This window comes from Chiloscyllium plagiosum, chromosome 4, assembly GCF_004010195.1.
Source record: "Chiloscyllium plagiosum isolate BGI_BamShark_2017 chromosome 4, ASM401019v2, whole genome shotgun sequence".
Classification (NCBI taxonomy): Eukaryota; Metazoa; Chordata; class Chondrichthyes; order Orectolobiformes; family Hemiscylliidae; genus Chiloscyllium; species Chiloscyllium plagiosum.
In genome coordinates, this window is record NC_057713.1 from 40,617,238 (window position 1) to 40,639,584 (window position 22,347).

General features: G+C 42.3%; 1 protein-coding gene across 3 annotated transcripts in view; it reads right to left on the reverse strand.

Annotated features, from left to right (window-relative positions):
- LOC122548984 (probable C-mannosyltransferase DPY19L4) overlaps positions 1-22,347 on the reverse strand; it is a 100,833-nt gene that overhangs the window by 4,288 nt on the left and 74,198 nt on the right. For all 3 annotated transcript variants that reach the window (XM_043688046.1, XM_043688045.1, XM_043688044.1), the window contains exons 17-18: positions 18,029-18,161; positions 13,030-13,188 (exon numbers count right to left, since the gene is read on the reverse strand). In XM_043688046.1, coding sequence (XP_043543981.1) covers positions 13,030-13,188; positions 18,029-18,161 — 292 coding nt within the window. The remainder of the gene's footprint in view (positions 1-13,029; positions 13,189-18,028; positions 18,162-22,347) is intronic.

Sequence of the window (22,347 nt, forward strand, 5' to 3'; positions counted from 1 at the left end):
GAGGATGTTAGGAGATTACAGGGTGACCTGGACAAGTTAGGTGAGTGGTCAGATACATGGCAGATGCAGTTTAATGTGTATGGTTATCCACTTTGGAATGTGGAATCAATTTAGGTAAAGGGCAGTACAGAGAGATCTGGGTGTTCTTGTACACCAGTCAATGAAGGTAAGCATGCAGGTATAGCAGGTAGTGAAGAAGGCTAAAGCATGCTGGCCTTCATAACAAGAGGGATTAAGTATAGATGCAAAGAGGTTCTTCTGCAGCTGTACATGGCCCTGGTGAGACCACACCTGGAGTACTGTGTGGAGTTCTGGTCTCCAAATTTGAGGAGTGCAACGTAGGTTCACGAGGTCAATTCCTGGAATGGTGGGATTACCTTACACTGAAAGATTGGACCGATTGGGCTTGTATACCCTTGAGTTTAGAAGACTGAGAGGGGATCTGATTGAGACATATAAGATTATTAAAGGATTGAACACTCTGCAGGCAGGAAACATGTTTCTGCTGATGGGTGAGTACCGAACCAGAGAACACAGCTTAAAAATACGGGGTAGACCATTTAGGACTGAAATGAGGAGAAACTTCTTCACCCAGAGAGTGGTGTCTGTGTGGAATGCTCTGCCCCAGAGGGCAGTGGAGGCCCAGTTTCTGGGTTCATTTAAGAAAGAGTTGGATAGAGCTCTCAAGGATAGTGGAAGCAAGGGTTATGGAGATAAGGCAGGAACAGGATACTGATTAAGGATGATCAGCCATGATCATATTGAATGGTGGTGCAGGCTCGAAGGGCAGAATGGCCTACTCCTGCACCTATTGTCTACTGTCTATTATAGTATTTAAAGTTTTGTATTTAAAACAATAACTAATTAAAAATGCTAATAAAGCATTAGCATTTATTTCTAGCAACACAGAATTACAAAACAGACAAATTATGTTAAACTTGTACAGGACTCCAGTATGGCTTTGACTGGTATGCAGTCTATTATCAAAAAGACAGAGAAATGTTGGCACGAGGTCAGGAAGGATTTATGCTAATGGTATCAGAAATGAGATGATAACTATCAAAAATATTCAATAGCTTAGGGCTCTTTTCTTTACAATAAAGAAGACTCAGCAATGTAGAGAATGGGTGAAATTTCCTGGCCCACCTATAGCCTTCTGAAAAGTAGATAGGGTAAATTAATTGAGCATGAGGCAAAAAAAAATCACTTTCCCAACATCAGGTTAAACATTTTCTGTTAAGTTCCAAGAACTTTTCAGGTGAGTTGGGTTATGACCTATTTTGCATTCATTAGCCAGTCATGAATATTCACCAACACCCCAGGCCACTGCTATTACATTCACAAGCACAATTTTGTTAGCCAAAAATTCTAAGTGTTTCTCTTTACAAATCCAATTATATTTATGAGGTGTGAATCTCTATTGAGTAGAAATCTTTTTGGTTATTTGGATGCTTCATAAATCAAACCTATTCATTGTGCAAATACTTCTTGTTAGGAGTGAAATTTCTGCATGGTGCTTAGGTCATAAGAAGTCTCAGTCATACAGTCTGGCCTATTATCACTAAGTGCTCACAGTATAATGGATGAAGTCTGACTGAGTAAGCAAGCCTGCTCAAGCGAGGCAGCCACATTAACAGATACCAGCAAACCTGACCAGGGCTGGCAAGTGAAGCTAAATGCTAAAGGGAGCTCAACTCAATTTGTCACTTTATGTGGTTGCTTCCTGTACTGCACAAGGCTTTAGTGAAAACTGCACATTCTCTTAGTTGTAATGGAAATCAGTGAGCCAATTGTACAAGAGCTGCTGAGTGATATTGTTCTTTTAGAAGTGTAAATCCTGGCAAGTTTAAAGGGTCAGTACCATTGTGATGCCAGTAATGTGACATTGGTAGCTGCAATCGCAAGATCGACATTGATTGCATATGAGGCATCTGATGGACATACTGTCCTAAATGGTTTCGACTTTCCAATGCTAATTCACAGGAGCATGAAGCATCGATAGTGGTACATATCAGGCAGAGCGCAACAGGTCATTTTATCCTCTTGCAGCTCCAGTGTCATAGAATCCCAACAGCGTGAAAAAAGGCCATTTGGACTTTTGGACTTGGCCAAACAAGTCCACACTGACCCTCCAAAGAGTGTTCCCACCTAGACCCATTCCCCTACTCTATGACTTTACATTTACCCCTGACTAAAGCACCTAATCTACATATCCCTGAACAATACGGACAATTTAGCTTGGCCAACTCACCTAACATGCATATCTTTGGACTGTGGAAAGAAACCAGCGTACCTAGAGGAAACCCACGCAGACAAGGAGAGAATGTGCAAACACCACACAGTCACCCAAAACTGGAATCGAACCTGGGTCCCTGGCACCAGTGCTAACCACCGAGCCACCGTGCTGTCAGGTTTTCTTGAATTGCCCACAGGTACTGACCTCCTTCCAGGCTTCCCTTGTCAGTCAGGATGACCTCTTGCGCCATTCAAAGGGGAAAAAGAAAAACATCCTTTTCTCGCCTGAAGAGCCTTCATAGAGTTAGGCATTACTAAAGTGAAGCATTGCTATTTGCCTGGTCTCTGACATCTCTGGAGTGGGTGAAAATTATGAGCAGAGATTGAGTGATGTTCCAAGATTGCAGAGTCTGGGTGCCTTTTACATATGTCATAGAGTCATAGAGATGTACAGCATGGAAACAGACCCTTCGGTTCAACCCCTCCATGCCGACCAGATATCCTAACCCAATCTAGTCCAACCTGCAGCACCCGGCCCATATCCCTCCAAACCCTTCCTATTCATATACCCATCCAAATGCCTCTTAAATGTTGCAATTGTACCAGCCTCCACCACTTCCTCTGGCAGCTCATTCCATACACGTACCACCCTCTGTGTGAAAAAGTTGCCCTGTAGGTCTCTTTTATATCTTTCCCCTCTCACCCTAAACCTATGCCCTCTAGTTCTGGACTCCTCGACCCCAGGGAAAAGACTTTGTCTATTTATCCTATCCATGCCCCTCAGTTTTGTAAACCTCTAAGGTCACCCTTCAGCCTCCAATGGTCCAGGGAAAACTGCCCCAGCCTGTTCAGCCTCTCCCTATCGCTCAAATCCTCCAACCTTGGCACATCCTTGTACATCTTTTCTGAACCCTTTCAAGTTTCACAACAGCTTTCCGATACGAAGGAGTCCAGAATTGCATGCAATATTCCAACAGTGGCCAAACCAATGTCCTGTACAGTCGCAACATGACCTTCCAACTCCTGTACTCAATGCTCTGACCAATAAAGGAAAGCATACCAAATGCCTTCTTCACTATCCTATCTACCTGCGACTCCACTTTCAAGGAGCTATGAACCTGCACTCCAAGGTCTCTTTGTTCAGCAACATTCCCAAGGACCATACCATTAAGTGTCTAAGTCCTGCTATGATTAGAGCCAAACAAGGTGCAGAACTCTGCGCCGAAAATTTGGTGTTTTACACAGTGTTAAGATCAATGTCTAACTTTCAAGTTTAAATTATATTTTGTGTCTGGTAGAGTTGATAAGGGGCAGCCAGGGGATGTCAGAAGGTATTTGATAAGTCTCACACAAAGAGATTACAATGTAAAATTAAAGCACTTGGAGAGCAGTATGCCTGTGGAATTCTTTGCCAAAAAAAAAAGCCATTGAGGCCAAAACATTGAATGTTTTCAATAATGAGTTAGATATAGTTCTTCGGGCAAAAGGGATGAAAGGGTATGGGGAGAATGCAGGAACAGGATACTGAGTTGAATTATCTTACGGTGATCATAATGAATAGCAGAGCAGACTCAAAGGGCTGAATGGCATAATCCAGCCTTTATTTTCTGTGTTTCTACACCAGATGAAGGGAAAAAGCATTTAATGACTACACAGAAATCTGCCAACATAGAGTCAGAGATGTACAGCATGGAAACAGACCCTTTGATCCAACCCGTCCATGCTGACCAGATATCCCAACCCAATCTAGCCCCACCTGCCAGCACCCGGCCCATATCCCTCCAAACCCTTCCTATTCATATACCCATCCAAATGCCTTTTAAATGTTGCAATTGTACCAGCCTCCACCACATCCTCTGGCAGCTCATTCCATACACATACCACAATCTGCGTCAAAAAGTTGCCCCTTAGGTCACTGTTATATCTTTCCCCTCTCACCCTAAACCTATGCCCTCTAGTTCCGGATTCCCTCACCCCAGGGAAATGACCTTGTCATCCTTGTAAATCTTTTCTGAACCCTTTCAAGTTTCACAACATCTTTCCGATAGGAAGAAGACCAGAATTGCACGCAATATTCCAACACTGGCCTAACCAATGTCCTGTACAGTCGCAACATGACCTCCCAACTCCTGTACTCAATATTCTGACCAACAAACGCCTTCTTCACTATCCTATCTACCTGCGACTCCACTCTCAAGGAGCTATGAACCTGCATTCCAAGGTCTCTTTGTTCAGCAACACTCCCTAGGACCTTACCATTAAGTGTATAAGTCCTGCTAAGATTTGCTTTCCAAAAATGCAGCACCTCGCATTTATCTGAATTAAACTCCATCTGCCACTTCTCAGCCCATTGGCCCATCTGATCCAGATCCTGTTGTGGACCCCCTAATAGTCAGAGGGAAATTGAGAAACAAACTTGTAAGGAGATCTCAGCTATCTGTAAGAATAATAGGGTACTTATGGTAGGGGATTTTAACTTTCCAAACATAGACTGGGACTGCCAAAGGTTTAGATGGAGAGGAATTTCTCAAGTTCGTACAAGACAATTTTCTGATTCAGTAGGTGGGTGTACCTACTAGAGAAGGTGCAAAGATTGGGAAATACTCTTGGGAAATAAGGCAGGGCAGGTGTCTGAGGTGTCAGTGGGGGAGCCCTTTGGGGCCAGCGACCATAATTCTATTCATATTAAAATAGTGATGGAAAAGGATAGACTCGATGTAAAAGTTGAAGTTCTAAATTGGAGAAAGGCTAATTTTGACAGTATTAGGCAAGAACTTTTGAAAGCTGATTGGAGACTGATTCACAGGTAAAGGGATGGCTGGAAAATGGGAAGCCTTCAGAAATGAGATAACAAGAATCCAGAGAAAGTATATTCTTGTCAGGGTGAAAGGGAAGGCTGGTAGGTCTCGGGAATGCTGGATGACTTAAGAAATTGAGGGTTTCGTTCAGAAAAAGGAGGAAGCATATGTAAGGTATAGACAGGATAGATCGAGTGAATCCTTTAAAGAGTATAAAGGTAGTAGGAGTATACTTAAGGGGGAAATCAGGATGACAAAAAGGGGACATGAGATAGCTTTGGCAAATAAAATTAAGGAGAATCCAAAGGGTTTTTACAAATATGTTAAGGACAAAAGGATAACAGGGGAGAGAATAGGGCCCCTCAAAGATCTGCAAGGCGGCCTTTGTGTGGAGCCACAGAAAATGGGGGAGATATTAAATGAATATTTTGCATCAGTATTTACTGTTGCAGTTGTACTGACCTAACAGAGATGAAGTCATAGTGTGCAGATAACGATAATGCTTCAACAAGAGTTATGTGCTTGTATGGATATAGCTGGGATATAAAGAATATTTGAATCCTTTCTGATGTCCGTACTGAAATATCTTTCCAACAGTTTGAATTTGCCTAGTGTAATGTAATTCGTTATTTTTCCTTTTAACAACTTTTTTTGTGCATGAAATGTGAATGGCAGCCTCTTGTGACAAATTTAGTAACTCCATGGCTTAAGAAAATGTTAGGATCTAAGAAGCCAGGTTTCCTCTGGAATTGGATTTATCCACTATCAATACTGACTGATATTGAAACAATGCCACACGGTGGCTCAGTCGTTAACACTGCTGCCTCACAGCACCAGGGTCCCAGGTTCAATTCCAGCCTCGGGCGACTGTGTGGAGTTTGCACATTCTCCCCGTGTCGGGGTCGGTTTTCTCCCACAGTTCAAAGATGTGCAGGTCAGGTGAATTGGCCATGCTAAATTGCCCATAGTGCCAGGTGCATTAGTCAGAGGGGGATGGGTATGGATGGGTTGCTCTTCGGAAGGTCAATGTGGACTGGTTGGGCCAAAGGGCCTGTTTCCACACTGTAGGGAATCTAATCTAATGCATTTGCAATGTGTTGAGAAGAATGTAATTAGACAGGAATACCTGTCAAGCCCCTAAACAAAGGTCTCTCCTGGCATTTGACTCTTGGTCTCATAAGAGAAAATTCCACTTGTGAGGGGTATCCTAAACTTTGAGCCATAAATTGAAGGATAAATTACTAATAAACCAAGAAGGATACAAAGAGAAATGTTTTTATCCACAGAGTGGTTAGAATGTGAAATGTGCTAACTGAAAATGTCTTGAGGCAAATTGTTTCAATGCTTTCAGCAGGAAACTAGAAGAAGGACTAGAAAGATCAGCTGAAATATGGTGAATAGTACAGGAGGAAACTCATGTGGAGTATTAACAGCACAGCACAGACTTGTTTGGTCAAATGGCCTTTTTTTTGTATTCATTTGTAAGATGTGGACATCGCTAGCTGGGCTAGCACTTATTTCCTGTGTTATGAATTTTATGCATGTATTAATAATGCAGATACATAAAAGACATGAGATTGAAGTGCCTCAAGGCAACATGGAAAAGCTTTTAATATCCATTACATAAATGTTAGCATTGTATTTACTTAATCTACTAAAGCTTTGATGTGATCTGATCTCATCTGCCCATGAACTGAAGACTGAAGTATGCCCAGTCACTAGATATTCTACCACCATATTGTCACAAAAACCAGAATGGTTCACTCACATCCTTTACAGGAGGAAAATTACTGAGCTTACCCAGTCTCTAAAAGACCTGATCGACAGCAAAATGACTGACTCTTAACTTCCCTCTAGAATGTTTTGTGATCCACTGAGCTAAGGGTAATTAGTGACAGACAATTAATTTTAGTCGTTCCAATGATGCCCAGAGCCCATAACTGCATAAATTTAGAAGAGTTAATATAAACAAACAATCTAAATTCAGTATGATACAATTCAAAGACATTGTAGCCCATCTGATTACATTCTTAGGCAATTGAAGTTGAAAGCACAATAAAGTTATTTTTACCACTTAACATCAGAACAATGGAAGTTCACCTGAAAGGTAAACTGAGATATTATCTCGGTTTTTCTCCGTAGACGCTGCCTCATCTGTTGAGTATTCTTCGTATTTTTGGCTTTTATTCCAAATTTCCAGCATTTGAAGTATTTTGTTTTGTCCTACTATTTTCCACTATCCATACATTATAACATCTTGGCCTACTTACATTTTAAAAATATCTCCTGTATCATTGATGAGTTAGTAATGCAATAACACTTCAAATTTACATGACAGTGATGACAATTCTCCAATCCAACAAGAATGATTTTAACTCAGTCATAAGCACCAGTACTTTGCAATATATAGTAGCTTACTATAATTTGGATTGGTTTGCTCACTTGGCTGTATGGCTGGTTTGTGATTCAGAGTGACGCCAACAGCTTAGACTCAATTCTCTCACCAGCTGAGATTACTATGAAGGACTCTCCTTCTCAACTTCTCCCTTTATTTGAGGAATGGTGATCCTAAAGTTAAGCCACCGCCAGTCTTCTCTCTCTAATGAGACAGCAGCCACATGGTTTGGTCAGACTATAGCAACTTCACTTCAGGTTTACCAACCAGAGATGAAAAATGTGTTGCTGGAAAAGCGCAGCAGGTCAGGGAGCATCCAAGGAGCAGGAGAATCGACGTTTCAGGCATAAACCCTTCTTCAGGAAGAAGGGTTTATGCCCGAAACGTCGATTCTCCTGCTCCTTGGATGCTCCCTGACCTGCTGCGCTTTTCCAGCAACACATTTTTCAGCTCTGATCTCCAGCATCTGCATTCCTCACTCTCTCCAGATTTACCAACCAGCCTAATTTTTTGGAATGTTGAGTTAATTATCTAACTCAAGTGAGCGTTGAAATAAGGCCATGATGCTCACAGAATTTGTCAACTTCAGCCATATCTAAAAGTAATGGGCTCTGCTCACCCATCATCTGTACACATCATTAAACAGTTTAACGAGTATTAAACTTTTCAAATCTGTACAAATGAAAAGAAAACATAAATTAGCCTTGCTGTTCAAGATTTATTATCTGTTATGTCTAAAGCCAGTTGGGGAAGGAGAGGGCCAAATCTCCCTCCCAATCACTCCAAAAAAATGGAACGTTTGTTTCAGATGATTAATCCTACACTATATCCACAGTATCGAGCTGTAGCAGAAGGAAATTGAGCAGCCAATATCAAATGTGTTGACACATATTTTTGCATTTTGCAGAGGACACAAAACAAGGTGGAAATGAGATTTGTGAGGAAGGTGCAATGCAGTTTCCAGCAGATTTGGACAGGCAGTTAGTTTTTTTAAAAAAATCACATGTGGGCATTGCTGGCTTGACCAGCATTTATTGCCCATCCCTAATTGTCCAGAGGGCAGTTAAGAATCAACTACATCGTTGTGGGTCTGGAGTCATATTGAGGCCAGATCAGGTAAGGATGGTAGTTTCTTTTCCTAAAAGTGCACATTAGTGAACAGATGGGTTCTTCTTACAATCAACAATGAGACTCTTAATTTCAGACCATTACTGAATTCAAATTCCACCATCTACCTTCTACCAGGGATTCAAATTTGAGTCCCCAGTACCTGGGTTTCTGGATTAATTGTCTAGCGATAATATCACAAGGCCATTGTCTCCCCTGTCAGTAGACAAGACCATAACAGGTGAAATATAATGTAGATGCATGATAGAAGGAACAGAGGTATCAAGTATCTCTTAAATTGTGAGCAATTGGGACATGATGATGTACAAAGAGACATAGGTGTTCAAACAGTCAGAGATCAAATCTCTTTCGGGGTACCAGTGACCTGTACAAGAAGGATGGATTGCACCTAAATTGGAAGGGGACTAATATACTGGCAGAGAAATTTGCTGGAGCTGCTCAGGAGGTTTTAGACTAGTAAGGTGGTTGGGGGGGGCAGGGAGATAGTGAGAAAAGAGGTCAATCTGAGACTGATACAGTTGAGAACAGAAGCGAGTCAAACAAACAGTCAGGGCAGGCAGGGACAAGGTAGGACGAATAAATCAAACTGCATTTATTTCAATACAAGGGGCCTAACAGGGAAGGCAGATGAGCTCAGGGCATCGTTCGGAACATGGGACTGGGATATCATAGCAAGTACAGAAACATGGCTCAGGGATGGGCAGGACTGGCAGCTTAATGTTCCGGAATACAAATGTTACAGGAAGGATAGAAAGGGAGGCGAGAGAGGAAGGGGAATGGTGTTTTTTATAAGGGATAGCATTACAGCTATGCTGAGGGAGGATATTCTTGAAAATACATCCAGGGAAGTTATTTGGGTGGAACTGAGAAATAAGAAAGGGATGATCACCTTATTGAGATTGTATTATAGACCTCCTAATAGTCAGAGGGAAATTGAGAAACAAACTTGTAAGGAGATCTCAGCTATCTGTAAGAATAATAGGATGGTTCTGTTAGGGGATTTTAATTTTCCAGACATAGACTGGGACTGCTATAGTGTTAAGGGGTTAGATGGAGAGGAATTTGTTAAGTGTGTACAAGAAAATTTTCTGATTCAGTATGTGAATGTACCTACAAGAGAAGGTGCAAAACCTGATCTACTCTTGGGAAATAAGACATGTATTTGGAAAGGCAAGGACTGATTAAGGATAGTCAACATGGCTTTGTGTGTGGGAAATCATGTCTCACAAACTTCATTGAGTTTTTTGAAGAAGTAACAAAGAAGGCTGGTAGGTATAGGGAATGCTGGAAGACTTAAGAAATTGAGAGTTTGGTTAAGAAAAAGAAGGAAGCATATGTAAGGTAGAGACAGGATAGATCGAGTGAATAGGAAGTAGGAGTATACTTAAGAGGGAAATCAGGAGGGCAAGAAGGGGACATGAGATAGTTTTGGCAAATAGAATTAAGGAGAATCCAAAGGGTTTTTACAAATACGTTAAGGACAAAAGGATAACTAGGGAGAAAATAGGGCCCCTCAAAGATCAGCAAGGCGGCCTTTGTGTGGAGCCGCAGAAAATGAGGGAGATACTAAACGAGTATTTTGCGTCAGTATTTACTGTGGAAAAGGATATGGAAGATATAGAATGTGGGGAAATAGATGGTGACATCTTACAAAATGTCTAAATTACAGAGAAGGAAGTGCTGAATGTCTTGAAATGTATAAAGGTGGATAAATCCCCAGGACCTGATCAGGTTTGCCCTAGAACTCTGTGGGAAGCTAGAGAAGTGATTGCTGCTCCTCTTGCTGAGATATTTGTATCATCAATAGTCACAGGTGAGGTGCCGGAAGACTGGAGGTTGGCTAACATGGTGCCACTGTTTAAGAAGGGTGGTAAGGACAAGCCAGGGAACTACAGACCAGTGAGCCTGAGGTCAGTGGTGGGCAAGTTGTTGGAGGGAATCCTGACGGACAGGATGCACATGTATTTGGAAAGGCAAGGACTGATTCGGGATAGTCAACATGGCTTTGTGTGTGGGAAATCATGTCTCACAAACCGGATTGAGTTTTTCAAGGAAGTAACAAAGAAGATTGATGAGGGCAGAGCAGTAGATGTGATCTATACAGATTTCAGTAAGGCATTCGACAAGGTTCTCCATGGGATATTGATTAGCAAGGTTAGATCTCACGGAATACAGGGAGAATGAACCATTTGGATATAGAACGGGCTCAAAGGTAGAAGACAGAGGGTGGTGGTCGAGGGTAGTTTTTCAGACTGGAGGCCTGTGACCAGTGGAGTGCCTCAAGAATCGGTGCTGGGTCCTCTACTTTTTGTCATTTACATAAATGATTTGGATGCGAGCATAAGAGGTGCAGGTAGTAAGTTTGCAGATAACACCAAAAGTGGAGGTGTAGTGGACAGTGAAGAGGGTTACCTCAGATTACAACAGGATCTGGACCAGATGGGCCAATGGGCAGAGACGTGGCAGATGGAATTTAATTCAGATAAATGTGAGATGCTACATTTTGGGAAAGCAAATCTTAGCAGGACGTATACACTTAATGGTAAGGTCCAAGGAGGTGTTGCTGAACAAAGAGACCTTGGAGTGCAGGTTCATAGCTCCTTGAGAGTGAAGTTGCAAGTAGATAGGTTAGTGAAGAAGGTGTTTGATATACTTTTCTTTATTGGTCAGAGTATTGAGTCCAGGAGTTGGGAGGTCATGTTGTGGCTGTACAGGACATTGGTTAGGCCACTGTTGGAATATTGCGTGCAATTCCGGCCTCTTTCCTATCGGAAAAATGTTGTAAAACTTGAAAGGGTTCTGAAAAGATTTACAAGGATGTTGTCAGGGTTGTAGGTTTTGAGCTATAGGGAGCGGCTGAACAGGCTGGGGCTGTTTTCCCTGGAGCATTGGAGGCTGAGGGGTGACCTTATAGAGGTTTACAAAATTATGAGGGGCATGGATAGGGTAAATAGGCAAAGTCATTTCCCTGGGGTTGGGGAGTCCAGATCTAGAGGGCATAGGTTTAGGGTGAGGGGGGAAAGAGACCTACAGGGCAATTTTTTCCACACATCGGGTGGTGGAGGAGGCTGGTACAATTGCAACATTTAAGAGGCATTTGGATGGGTATATGAATAGGAAGGGTTTGGAGGGATATGGGCCGGGTGCTGGCAGGTTAGACTAGATTGGGTTGGGATCTCTGGTCGGCATGGACGCATTGGACCAAAGGGTCTGATTCCATGCTGTACAGCTCTATGACTCCATGTACAGCATGGAAACAGACCCTTTGGTCCAACTCGTTCATGCCAACCAGATATCCTAACCTCATCTAAATCCCATCTGAAGCCATCCAGATGCCTTTTAAAATGTTCTAATTCTACCAGCTCCACCACTTCCTCTGGCAGCTCATTCCACACATGCACCATCATCTGCATGATGAAGTTGCCCCTGAAGTCCCTTTTATATCTTTCCCCTCTCATCCTAAACCTATGCCCTCTAGTTCTAGACTCCCCAACCCCAGGGAACAGACTTTCTCTATTTATCCTACCCATGTCCCTCATGATTTCATAAACATCTATAAAAGGTCACGCATCAGCCTCTAACGCCCCAGCGTATTCAGTCTCTATCTATTGCTCAGATCCTCCAATCCTGACAACACCCTTATAAATATTTTTTGATCTCTTTCAACATTTTACAACACCCTCCTTGTTCAGAAGTCACTAAAAGCTAATGTGCAGGTGCTGCAAGCAATTCAGAAGGCAAACAGTACTCTGGTCTTTATTGCAAAAAGACTAGAGTTCAAGACTCCAGATCTCTTGCTGATACTGCACCTGGAATGTTGCATGCAGTTTTGATCCTTTACCCAAGGAAGGATATATTTGCTATAGACTGAGTGCAGTGAAGGTTCACCAGACTGATTTGTAGAATGGCAGGACTGTCCTATGAGGAGAGATTGTAGACAGTGGGCCTGTATTCCCTAGAGTTTAGAGGGATGTAGAGGGACATCATTGAAACTTTAAAAATTCTAAAAGAGCTAGACAGGATAGTTGCAGGTAGGAGGTTTCCCTCTCATTCGGAAAGGTGTACAACCAGAGGACAGAGTCTCAGAATAAGGGGCAAACCATTTAGGGCTGAGATAAACATGAATCCCAGTGTGTAATGCAACTTTGGAATTCTTTATCCCAGAAGGCTATGGAAATTCAGCCATCAAGCATATTCGAGATAGAGACTGATAGATTTCTAGATATTAATTAGTTCAAAGGATATAGAGAGAGAGAATGGGAAAGTGGCATTGAGGTGAATGATCAGCTGTGATCTAGAACAGCAGACCAAGCTCAATTAGCTAATTGTCTGCTCCTGCTCCAATGTTCCTAAGAACAGGAACAATTACTGGCCTATACTTAGCATCTAGTGTTTCAGCCAAACCAATAACATGTCAGACCTCTTCCCAAACCAATACATGAATAATGTACAAGAGTTCCTAAATAAACTTACATGGCCATTTGCAACATCCAGCAAGTCCTTTACTCGGCAGCCTTTCACAGGTCCCATGTCGTTACAAATTCCCTCTTCAATTATGAAATAATCAGCTTTATACGACATCAGAATCATATAAATATCTTCTGCAGATCTTCTGGAATAGACTTGGTAGATCTGATAACAAAACAACTGATTTCAGAAATTCAAGCTGTAAACTGGCATCTAGAGCCCTAAACCATGGATTTATAAATCTGTGCAATGAAACAAACATGCTTGCTTTTTAAAAAATTTCTTCATTTATGCTGAGCCATTCATCGCCCATCTCTAATTACCCTGAAGAAAGTGGTGACAAACTGCCTATTGGACTGCAGAAATCTGCGAGGTGTAAGAATCCCCACAGCGCTGAAGGAAATGAGTTCCACGATTTCAATCCAATGACTGAAAGAACAGCAGTATAGTTCCAAATCAAGATGGCATGTGACTTGGAGAGAAGCTTGCAGGTGTTGGTTTTCCTTTGCATCTTCTGCCCTTATCCCTTACCCACCCCCGTCAAACGAGATTCGATTAGTTACTACATTTATCTTGCAGATGGTACTTGCTGCTGCCACTGTGCATTAGTGATGAAGGAAGTGAATATTCAAAGTGTGCGAGGGGTGCTAATCAACCAGGCTTTTAAAAAATTCCTTCATTTGTCCTGGAGGGAGTCATTGAAATCACACTCTTCCAGGTGATGGAGCATATTCCATCACATTTCTGGACAGGCTTTGAGGCTGCAGGTGGTGAGTTATTTGCCATAGAATTCTTAACCTCTGACCTGCTCTTGTATCCAGCTTTTTTATACGGCTGCTCCAGTTTAGTTTCTGGTCAATAGTAATCCCCCAACAGGATGTTGATAGCGGGGAATTCAGCAATGATTATGCCATTGAACATCAAAAGGTGGCAGTTAGATTCTCACTCGCTGAAGATGGTCATTGCCTGTAATTTGTGTGATGCCGAATGCTACTCGCTATTTCTCAGACCAAGCTTTGGTGTTATTCCAATTTTACTGTATATGGACAAGGACAGCTTCAGTATGTAAGAAGTCTCAGATAGTGCAATATTCAGCAATCATCCCCATTTCTGATCTTAAGACGGAAGGTCATTGATCAAACAACTGAAGATGGATGGGCCAACACACTATCCTGAGGGAACGCTAGCCGAGATGATTGCCTTCTAATAACCACAAACATCTTTCTTTGTGTCAAAGCAGCAACTTCAAACAGTGGAGAAATTTCCCCTATTCCAATTGATTCAGTTTTGCTAGGGCTCCTCGATGCCACACTTAGTCAAATGTGGCCTTGATGAAGTCATGGATTCGTTCATCAAGCTGGCGTGTTTTTCTGCAAATGCACTGTCACCTCAGTAGGTGATGTCATCAGAGCGTCTTTGATAAGGTGTTGGTGCTCTGTCCTGCCTGGTATTTATGTGTGTCTGTTTGAGGTAATTCTCACTGCTTACAGTTGCTGCTTTGGTTTGTATACAGGGTCCAGTTCAATTTATCTACTGATTGACTTCCAATTGGAGTGCCAGACTTCAAGGAATTGCCTGGTGTGTCTCAGTTTTGCCTGTGCTAGGATGGTTACATCGTCCCAGTTGAATCTGTGTCCTCCATTGTCTGTGTGGTTGGAAATGAGAGAGTACTAGTCATGTCTGGTAGTGGTGAGCTCGTATGGTCAGTTTTCTTCCTGTTTATCCTATGTAGTGTGTTTTTCACAGTCTTTGCAGGGTATCTTCTAGATAACATTCACCCTGTTGGATGTAGGTATTGGGTCTTTAACCTTTGTGAGGAGCTGGTGGAAGGTGTTTACTGGTTTGTGGACCCACTAAGATTCCCAGGGGTCTGAGTCATCAGGTGTTATTACTGTTATGTCTTTGATGGTCGTTATTGTGTCTGGTCATGTAGTTTTTTCTTCTTTGGGTTTGTCCTGTAAATACTAGAGGATAGTACTCTTGGGGTATCTGTTTCGTTTAAATCTTTTGAATAGGTGTTCCTGTTCTGGCTTCTGGAGTTCTGGATTGCTGCAGTGTGTCCTTGTATGTTTAAATGATGTCCTAAGGCAGCTCTGTTTGTGGGTGCTAGGGTGATTGCTGTTATCGTTCAGAATCTGGTCGGTATGGGTGTTCTTCCTGTACACACTGGTCTGGAGTTCTCCAGTAGGTGTGCATTCCACTAATATGACCAGGAAGGGCCATCACTCTCATCTTATTCCAGGCGTTCAATTCTTTTGTCTATGTTTTGACTAAGGCTGTAATGAAAACTGGAGCTGAATGCCTCTGGTGGATCCTAAACTGAGCAATTTAATCCATGCAATGGCTGTTTAATAACTAATGTTGTCAAATCTTTTCATTAATTTGCTAACGATCATAAGTAGACTGATGGGGTGGTAATTGGTTGGATTTGATTCATTTAGTTTGCTGTAGACAGACATAGCTTAAGAGTTTTTCATACTGCCAGATTAATACCAGTGTTTGCAACTGTATTGGAACAGCTTGGCTCAGGGAATGGCTACTTCTAGAGCATAAGTGTTGTGTCAGCAAAGTCGTCAGTGTTGCAGCATCCAGTCCTTTCAGGCACTTCTTGATACCATGGGAAGTGACTCAAATGGTCGAAGACAGGCATGCCATGACATTAGGGCCCTCTGAAGGTAGCAGACATGAAGTATCCACTTGTGGTTTACATTAGATTAGATTACTTACAGTGTGGAAACAGGCCCTTCGGCCCAACAAGTCCACACCGCCTCGCCGAAGCACAACCCACCCATACCCCGACATTTACCCCTTACCTAACACTACAGGCAATTTAGTGTTAGGAGCACCCGGAGGAAACCCACGCAGACACGGGGAGAACATGCAAATTCCACACAGTCAGTCGCCTGAGGCGGGAAATGAACCCGGGTCTCTGGCGCTGTGAGGCAGCAGTGCTAACCACCGTGCCGCCCAAATGGAAATGGAAATGGTTGAAAATGGAAACAAATAATTCAAACTTGTCTTTTATACAAATTTCCTGGACACCCCACCCCCCAATATCATTGGTGATAAGGATATTTTTGGCACTTCCTCCTCCTGTTTGTTACTTAATTGTCTGCCACCCTTCACAACTCAGTGCCAGGACCGCAGAGTTTGATCCATTGGTTGTTGAATCACATATCCCTATCTGGTGCAAGCAGCAAACAATCTTGTGTTGTAGCTTCAGCAGGTTGTCAACCAATTTTTAGGTATGCCAAGTACTGATCCTGGCATGCCCAACAACACTCTTCATTAAACCTGGGTTGACCTCCCAGCTTAGTAAAGGTGGAGAGGGAGATATGCCAGACCGTAAGGTTACAGATTACGGTTGAATGTTTTCTTCCGCTGATGGCTCACATTGCCTGATTGATGAACAGTTTTCAGTTGCTAGATAGAGTCATAAAGATGCATGGCACAGAAACAGACCCTTTGACCTGTTTGAAGTCTGTCCTATTTAGCACAGTGCTGATGCTACACTGCAGGATGGAGGAAATCCTTCATATGAAGTTAGGACTTTGTCCCCACAAGAACTGTACAATGCTTACTGTTATCAATATTGTCATGAACAGAGACATCCACAACAATAGTCTGGAGAGGAAGAGAATCAGTAAGAGTTTTCCTTATGCTGGTTTCCGCATCACCTGCTGCAGACCTAATCCATCAGGATCTGACAATATGGACAGTAGTAGTGCTGATGAGCCACTCTTGGTAATAGACATTGAATCCCCTCACCAGAGTACATTCTGTGTCCTTACCACCCTCCATGTGCTATACAGCATTGAACAGTAATGATTCATCAGTGGAAATTAGGAGGCAATAAGTGGAAATTAGGAGGTTCCCATGCCCATATTTCATTGGATCCCACCCAATAGGGTTCAAGTCAACTTTGAGGACTGTGGTGTAAAATTCCAAGCAGTGGAATGTGGTGAAACGGTTAAAAATTATGTCCCAATACATGTGTGAATCTAACCGGAATGGAGGTGTTGCTTAGTCCCGTGTGAATCTTCTTATCTGTATGTAACCAGAATGGAATGTGTTTTTTAGCCTTGCTCTGCTGTTCACATGAATGTTTATATCTGGAAGGGAGTATATCAGCTGGAAAAGTCTCCAGTTCGGTGAGTCTGCTCCGGGGTTACGTTTAACCGCCGAGCGTGGGTTGTTGGCAACCGCTCTACGAGAACTGACGGCTCCCAGTTTTTGTAACATGTCGAGTGAGTATAAGCCAGACCCGTTGTGCGACACTGCGGGGAATAAAATGCCCATATTCTAGCAGTCTCGCCTCTTGGTCGTTTGTTCTGTGTCAGACTACTCTCCTACGAACCTGACCTTGAGAATTTTTTAAAACAAGGACTCCCAGCGCAACTCCCCCACACCGATAATTTCTTGTGGACATATCTAACTGGTGGGACAGAACATACCCAGGGATGGTAATAGTAGCATCTGGGACATTTTCTGTAATGTGCGATTCAGTGACTATGACTGTCAGGCTGTTGGCACCATTGCTTGAAATTTGGCCGATGCCCCCAGATGCCAGTAAGGAGGACCTTGTAGGGTTGGTCAGGCTGGGTTCACAGTTGTTGTTTCCAGTTCCTTTGTTCATACTGGATTTTAGAGCCAATTTCATTGATTTTTTTGTGTTTTGTGTGACTGTATTCTTCTCTTCCACTAATGATGTACTTTCTAATTGTACCACTAATCCTGTCTATATAGAGGCAAACACCTAAAACATGCTGATTCAAGTCAGTGGTTCAATATCAATATAAATAATGTCATTTCAGTATATCCAGCATATGACATTGTGTATGTCTGATTAAAGTCTACAAGAAGTACTCACCTCTTCTCAATAAAAAAAACAAAGAACTGCAAATGCTGGAAATCAGAAACAAAAACAGAAACTGTTGGAAAAACACAGATCTAGCAGCATTAGACCTGCTCGGTTTTTTCAGCAATCCCTGTTTTTGATACTCACCTCTTCTGTCCGTTTTCGTAGGTCCCTATCTGAGTAGAGTGGGTGAGTGGTCACTGTTCGACCAGTACAGAGTTTCACAGTACCCATAAGCTGCATACTTCCTGCAAACACAGCAGCTGTTGGTGTTTGTCGTCTAGACAATAAAAGCAATAAAAAATTGAAGTTAAAACAAAATGTTAAAAGTACATAAGTGGAAAATGTGTCTAATACTAGAAGCGAAGGCACCAATAACCTGGCTAACTGGTATAAAAAGATTTATACAAACTGTAAGGATCCAAACAATGAGCAAGCAAACTTGCACTTAGAAGGCTCCTCATCACTTCAGTCAGAATGTTCTAACGTGCTTCACATACAGTGTAGCACAATATTGTAAAGCAGTCAATGCCTTGCCCACTCTTTGAAGCTGCAAACTAATACATGATTCATGTAAAAGTTGGAAAGAGGGCAACAGCATCCATTTAGAAGCATATCTTTTGAATGGTAGTTTCTCTATTTGGTTGGAATCAGCACATAAATGATGGAAATTGACAACATTTTTGTTCAGAAACCAAAGCTTGCTGATGGATCCCAATTATTCAATATGATAACTTGGAAAGTATTAACAGGATTGGTCAGAGTCAGCATGGGTTTAAGAAAGGCAGACCATGCTTAATAAATTTATTGTAAAACAGATAATGGAGAACCAGTGAATGTGGTGTATTTGGATTTTCAGGTATGGGGATGTGACAACCTAGTGGTATATCAGTGGACTTAATCCAGAGGCCCAGTCAAATCTGACAGTGGCAGAAGGTGGAATTTGAATTCAATAAAAATCTAGAATTAAGTATCTAACGATGACTATGAAACCATTGCTGATTGTCAGAAAAACCCATTTAGTTAACTAAAATCTTTTAGTGAAGGAAATTGTTATCATTAAGGGTCTGGCTAAATGTGACTCCAGACCCACATCAATGTGGTTGACTCTTAACTGCCCTCTGGGTAATTAGGGATGGGCAATAAATACCGGAGTAAACAGTGACACCCACATCCCGTAAATTAATACATTTTTTAAAATGGCTTTTGTTAAGGTCCTACTAAAGGAATTAGTGGCCACAATTAAAGCACTGGGATTAGCAGTAATACACTGGCATTGATTGAATTAGTTATCAGACAGAGTCGGAATAATGGGTCTTTTTCCAGGTGCCAGCTACTAATTAGTGCAAGGACAGTGTTTGTGCCCCAGCTACACATAATATATTATCAATGATCTAGATAAAGGAACCAAATGAAACATTTCCAAGTTTGCTGATGAAGCAAAACTGAGGGGGACTGAAAGTTGTGAAGAGAATGTAAGGAAGCTTCAAGGTGATTGAGACAAAGTTGAGTGAGTGGGCAAACACATGGCAGATGCAGTACAATACAAATATATGTGAAGTTATACATTTTAGTGTGAAGAAACAGAAAGGCAGACATTAATTAAATGGTGATAAATTGGGAAGTGTGGATGTACATAGGTAACTGGGTGTCTTGTACTTGAATAAATAAAAATAGACAGGCAGGTACAGCAAGCAATCATGAAAGTAAAGGATCTATTGGCTTTCATTGCAAGAGGATCTGAGGTCAGATGCCTTACTGCAGTTATACAGGGCTTTGGTGAGATTACACCTGAGTATTGTGCGCAGTTTGGGTATCCCTACCTAAGAAAGGTTATACTTGTCATAGAAAGAGTGCAGAAGAATGTCACCAACTTAGAACATAGAACATAGAAAAGTACAGCACAAAACAGGCCCTTTGGCCCACGATGTTGTGCCGAGGTTTAATCTTAATGTAAAATATAGTAACAACCTATGCACCCCTCAACTCACTGCTATCCATGTGCATGTCCAGCTGTCGCTTAAACGTCCCCAATGACTCTGCTTCCACTTTCACACCTGGCAACGCATTCCATGCATTCACAACTCTCTGCGTAAAGAACCTACCTCTGATGTCTCATTTATATCTTCCTCCTAATGTCTTCAAACTATGACTCCTCGTACCAGTCAATCCTGCCCTGGGGAAAAGTCGCTGGCTATTGACTCTATCTATTCCGATCATTATCTTGTATACCTCGATCAGGTCCCCTCTCTTCCTCCTCCTCTCCAGAGAGAAAAGTCCGAGCTTTTTCAACCTTTCTTCATAAGGCAAGCCCTCCAGTCTCAGCAGCATCCTGGTAAAGCTTCTTTGCACCCTCTCCAAAGCCTCTGTATCTTTCCTATAGTAGGGCGACTATAACTGGACACAATATTCCAAGTGTGATCTCACCAGGGACTTGTAGAGCTGCAGCAAAACCTCGCGGCTCTTAAATTCGATCTCCCTGTCAATAAAAGCCAAAACACCATATGCTTTCTGAACAACCCTCTCCACTTGGGTGGCAACTTTCAGGGATCTATGTACTTGCACAACCAGATCCCTCTGTTCCTCCACACTGCCAAGAATCCTGTCTTTCTATATTCAGCATTCGAGTTTGACCTTCCAAATGCATCACTTCACATTTATCCAGGGTGAACTCCATCTAACATTTCTCAGCCCAGCTCTGCATCCTGTCTATGTCGCGCTGCAGCCTGCAGTAGCCCTCGATACTATTGACGACACCTCCCACCTTTGTGTCACCTGCAAATTTACTAACCCACCCCTCAACCTCCTCATCCAAGTCATTTATAAAAACTACAAAGAGCTGAGGCCCAAGAACAGAGCCCTGTGCGAACCTACTCAACATTGACCTCCAGGCAGAATATTTTCCATCTACAACCACTCTGTTTTCTGTCAGCCAGCCAATTCTGAACCCAGATAGTCAAATCTCCATGTATCCCATACTTCCTGACTTTATGAATGAGCCTACCATGGGGAACCCTATCAAATGCCTTGCTGAAGTCCATATACACCACATCCACTGCTCGACCGTCGTCAACCAGTCTTGACACCTCCTCAAAGAACTCAATAACATTTCTGAAGCATGACCTGCCCCTCACAAAGCCATGCTGACTGCCTTTAATCACACTATGCTTTGCTAAATAGTCATAAATCCTATCCGTCAGAATTCCTTCCAAAACTTTGCTGACCACAGACGTAAGACTGACTGGTCTGTAATTGCCAGGGATTTCCCTATCATCCTTCTTGAAAAGAGGAACAACATTTACCTCCTTCCAATCCTCCAGTACGACTCCTGTGGAGAGTGAGGAGGCAAATATCCTCGCCAGTGGTTTAGCAACCTCCCTTCTCGCTTCCCGGAGAAGCCTAGGATAAATCTGGTCTGGCCCTGGGGACTTATCAACCTTAATGTTTTCCAAAATTTCTAGCACATCAATCTTGATCTGGTCAAGACTGTATCCCAGCTCCCTCTAAGTTTTCATTTACAACAAGGTCCCTTTCCTTGGTGAAAACTAAAGCAAAAAACTCATTTCGGGTTTCCCCTATCTGCTCAGACTCCACACACAATTTCCCTCCACTATCCCAGATCGGCCCTACCCTCTCCCTAATCATTCTCTGTTCAACTTACCTAAGAGGAGAGACTAGAATTTAGAAGGATGAGAGGGGATCTGATTGAACCATATAGAATTCCGACAGGGTTGGATAGACTAGATTCCCTGGTTGGGGAGTCTAGAACCAGGGGACACAGTCTCAAGGGACAGATTAGACCATTTAGAACTGAGGTAACAAAAGACTTCTTCACTAAAAAGGAGAGCGTGAATGTGTGCAATTCTCTACCAGAAAACAATGGAGGCCAAGTCACTGAATATATCCTTGAAAAAGACAGATTAATTTTTATAGATTAAAGGTATCAAGGGATATGGCACTGACAGAGGATCAGCCATGAGCGTAACGAATGGACTGAAATGCCTTCTCCTGCCACAAGTTTTGTTGTTTTAAAGAAATTATGGCAAATGGCACAAACCATTTAAAAAAATCAAATTCAACATCAAAAATCCGTTTTATTGCATGTGGAAAATGGGTCAGAGTAACAAAGACAATTGATGAGGGCAGAGCAGTAGATGTGATCTATATGGACTTCAGTAAGGCGTTCAACAAAGTTCCCCATGGGAGACTGATTAGCAAGGTTAGATCTCACGGAATACAGGGAGAACTAGCCATTTGGTTACAGAACTGGCTCAAAAGGTAGAAGACAGAGGGTGGTGGTGGAGGGTTGTTTTTCAGACTGGAGGCCCGTGACCAGTGGAGTGCCACAAGGATTGGTGCTGGGCCCTCTACTTTTTGTCATTTACATAAATGATTTGGATGTGAGCATAAGAGGTACAGTTAGTAAGTTTGCAGATGACACCAAAATTGGAGGTGTAGTGGACAGC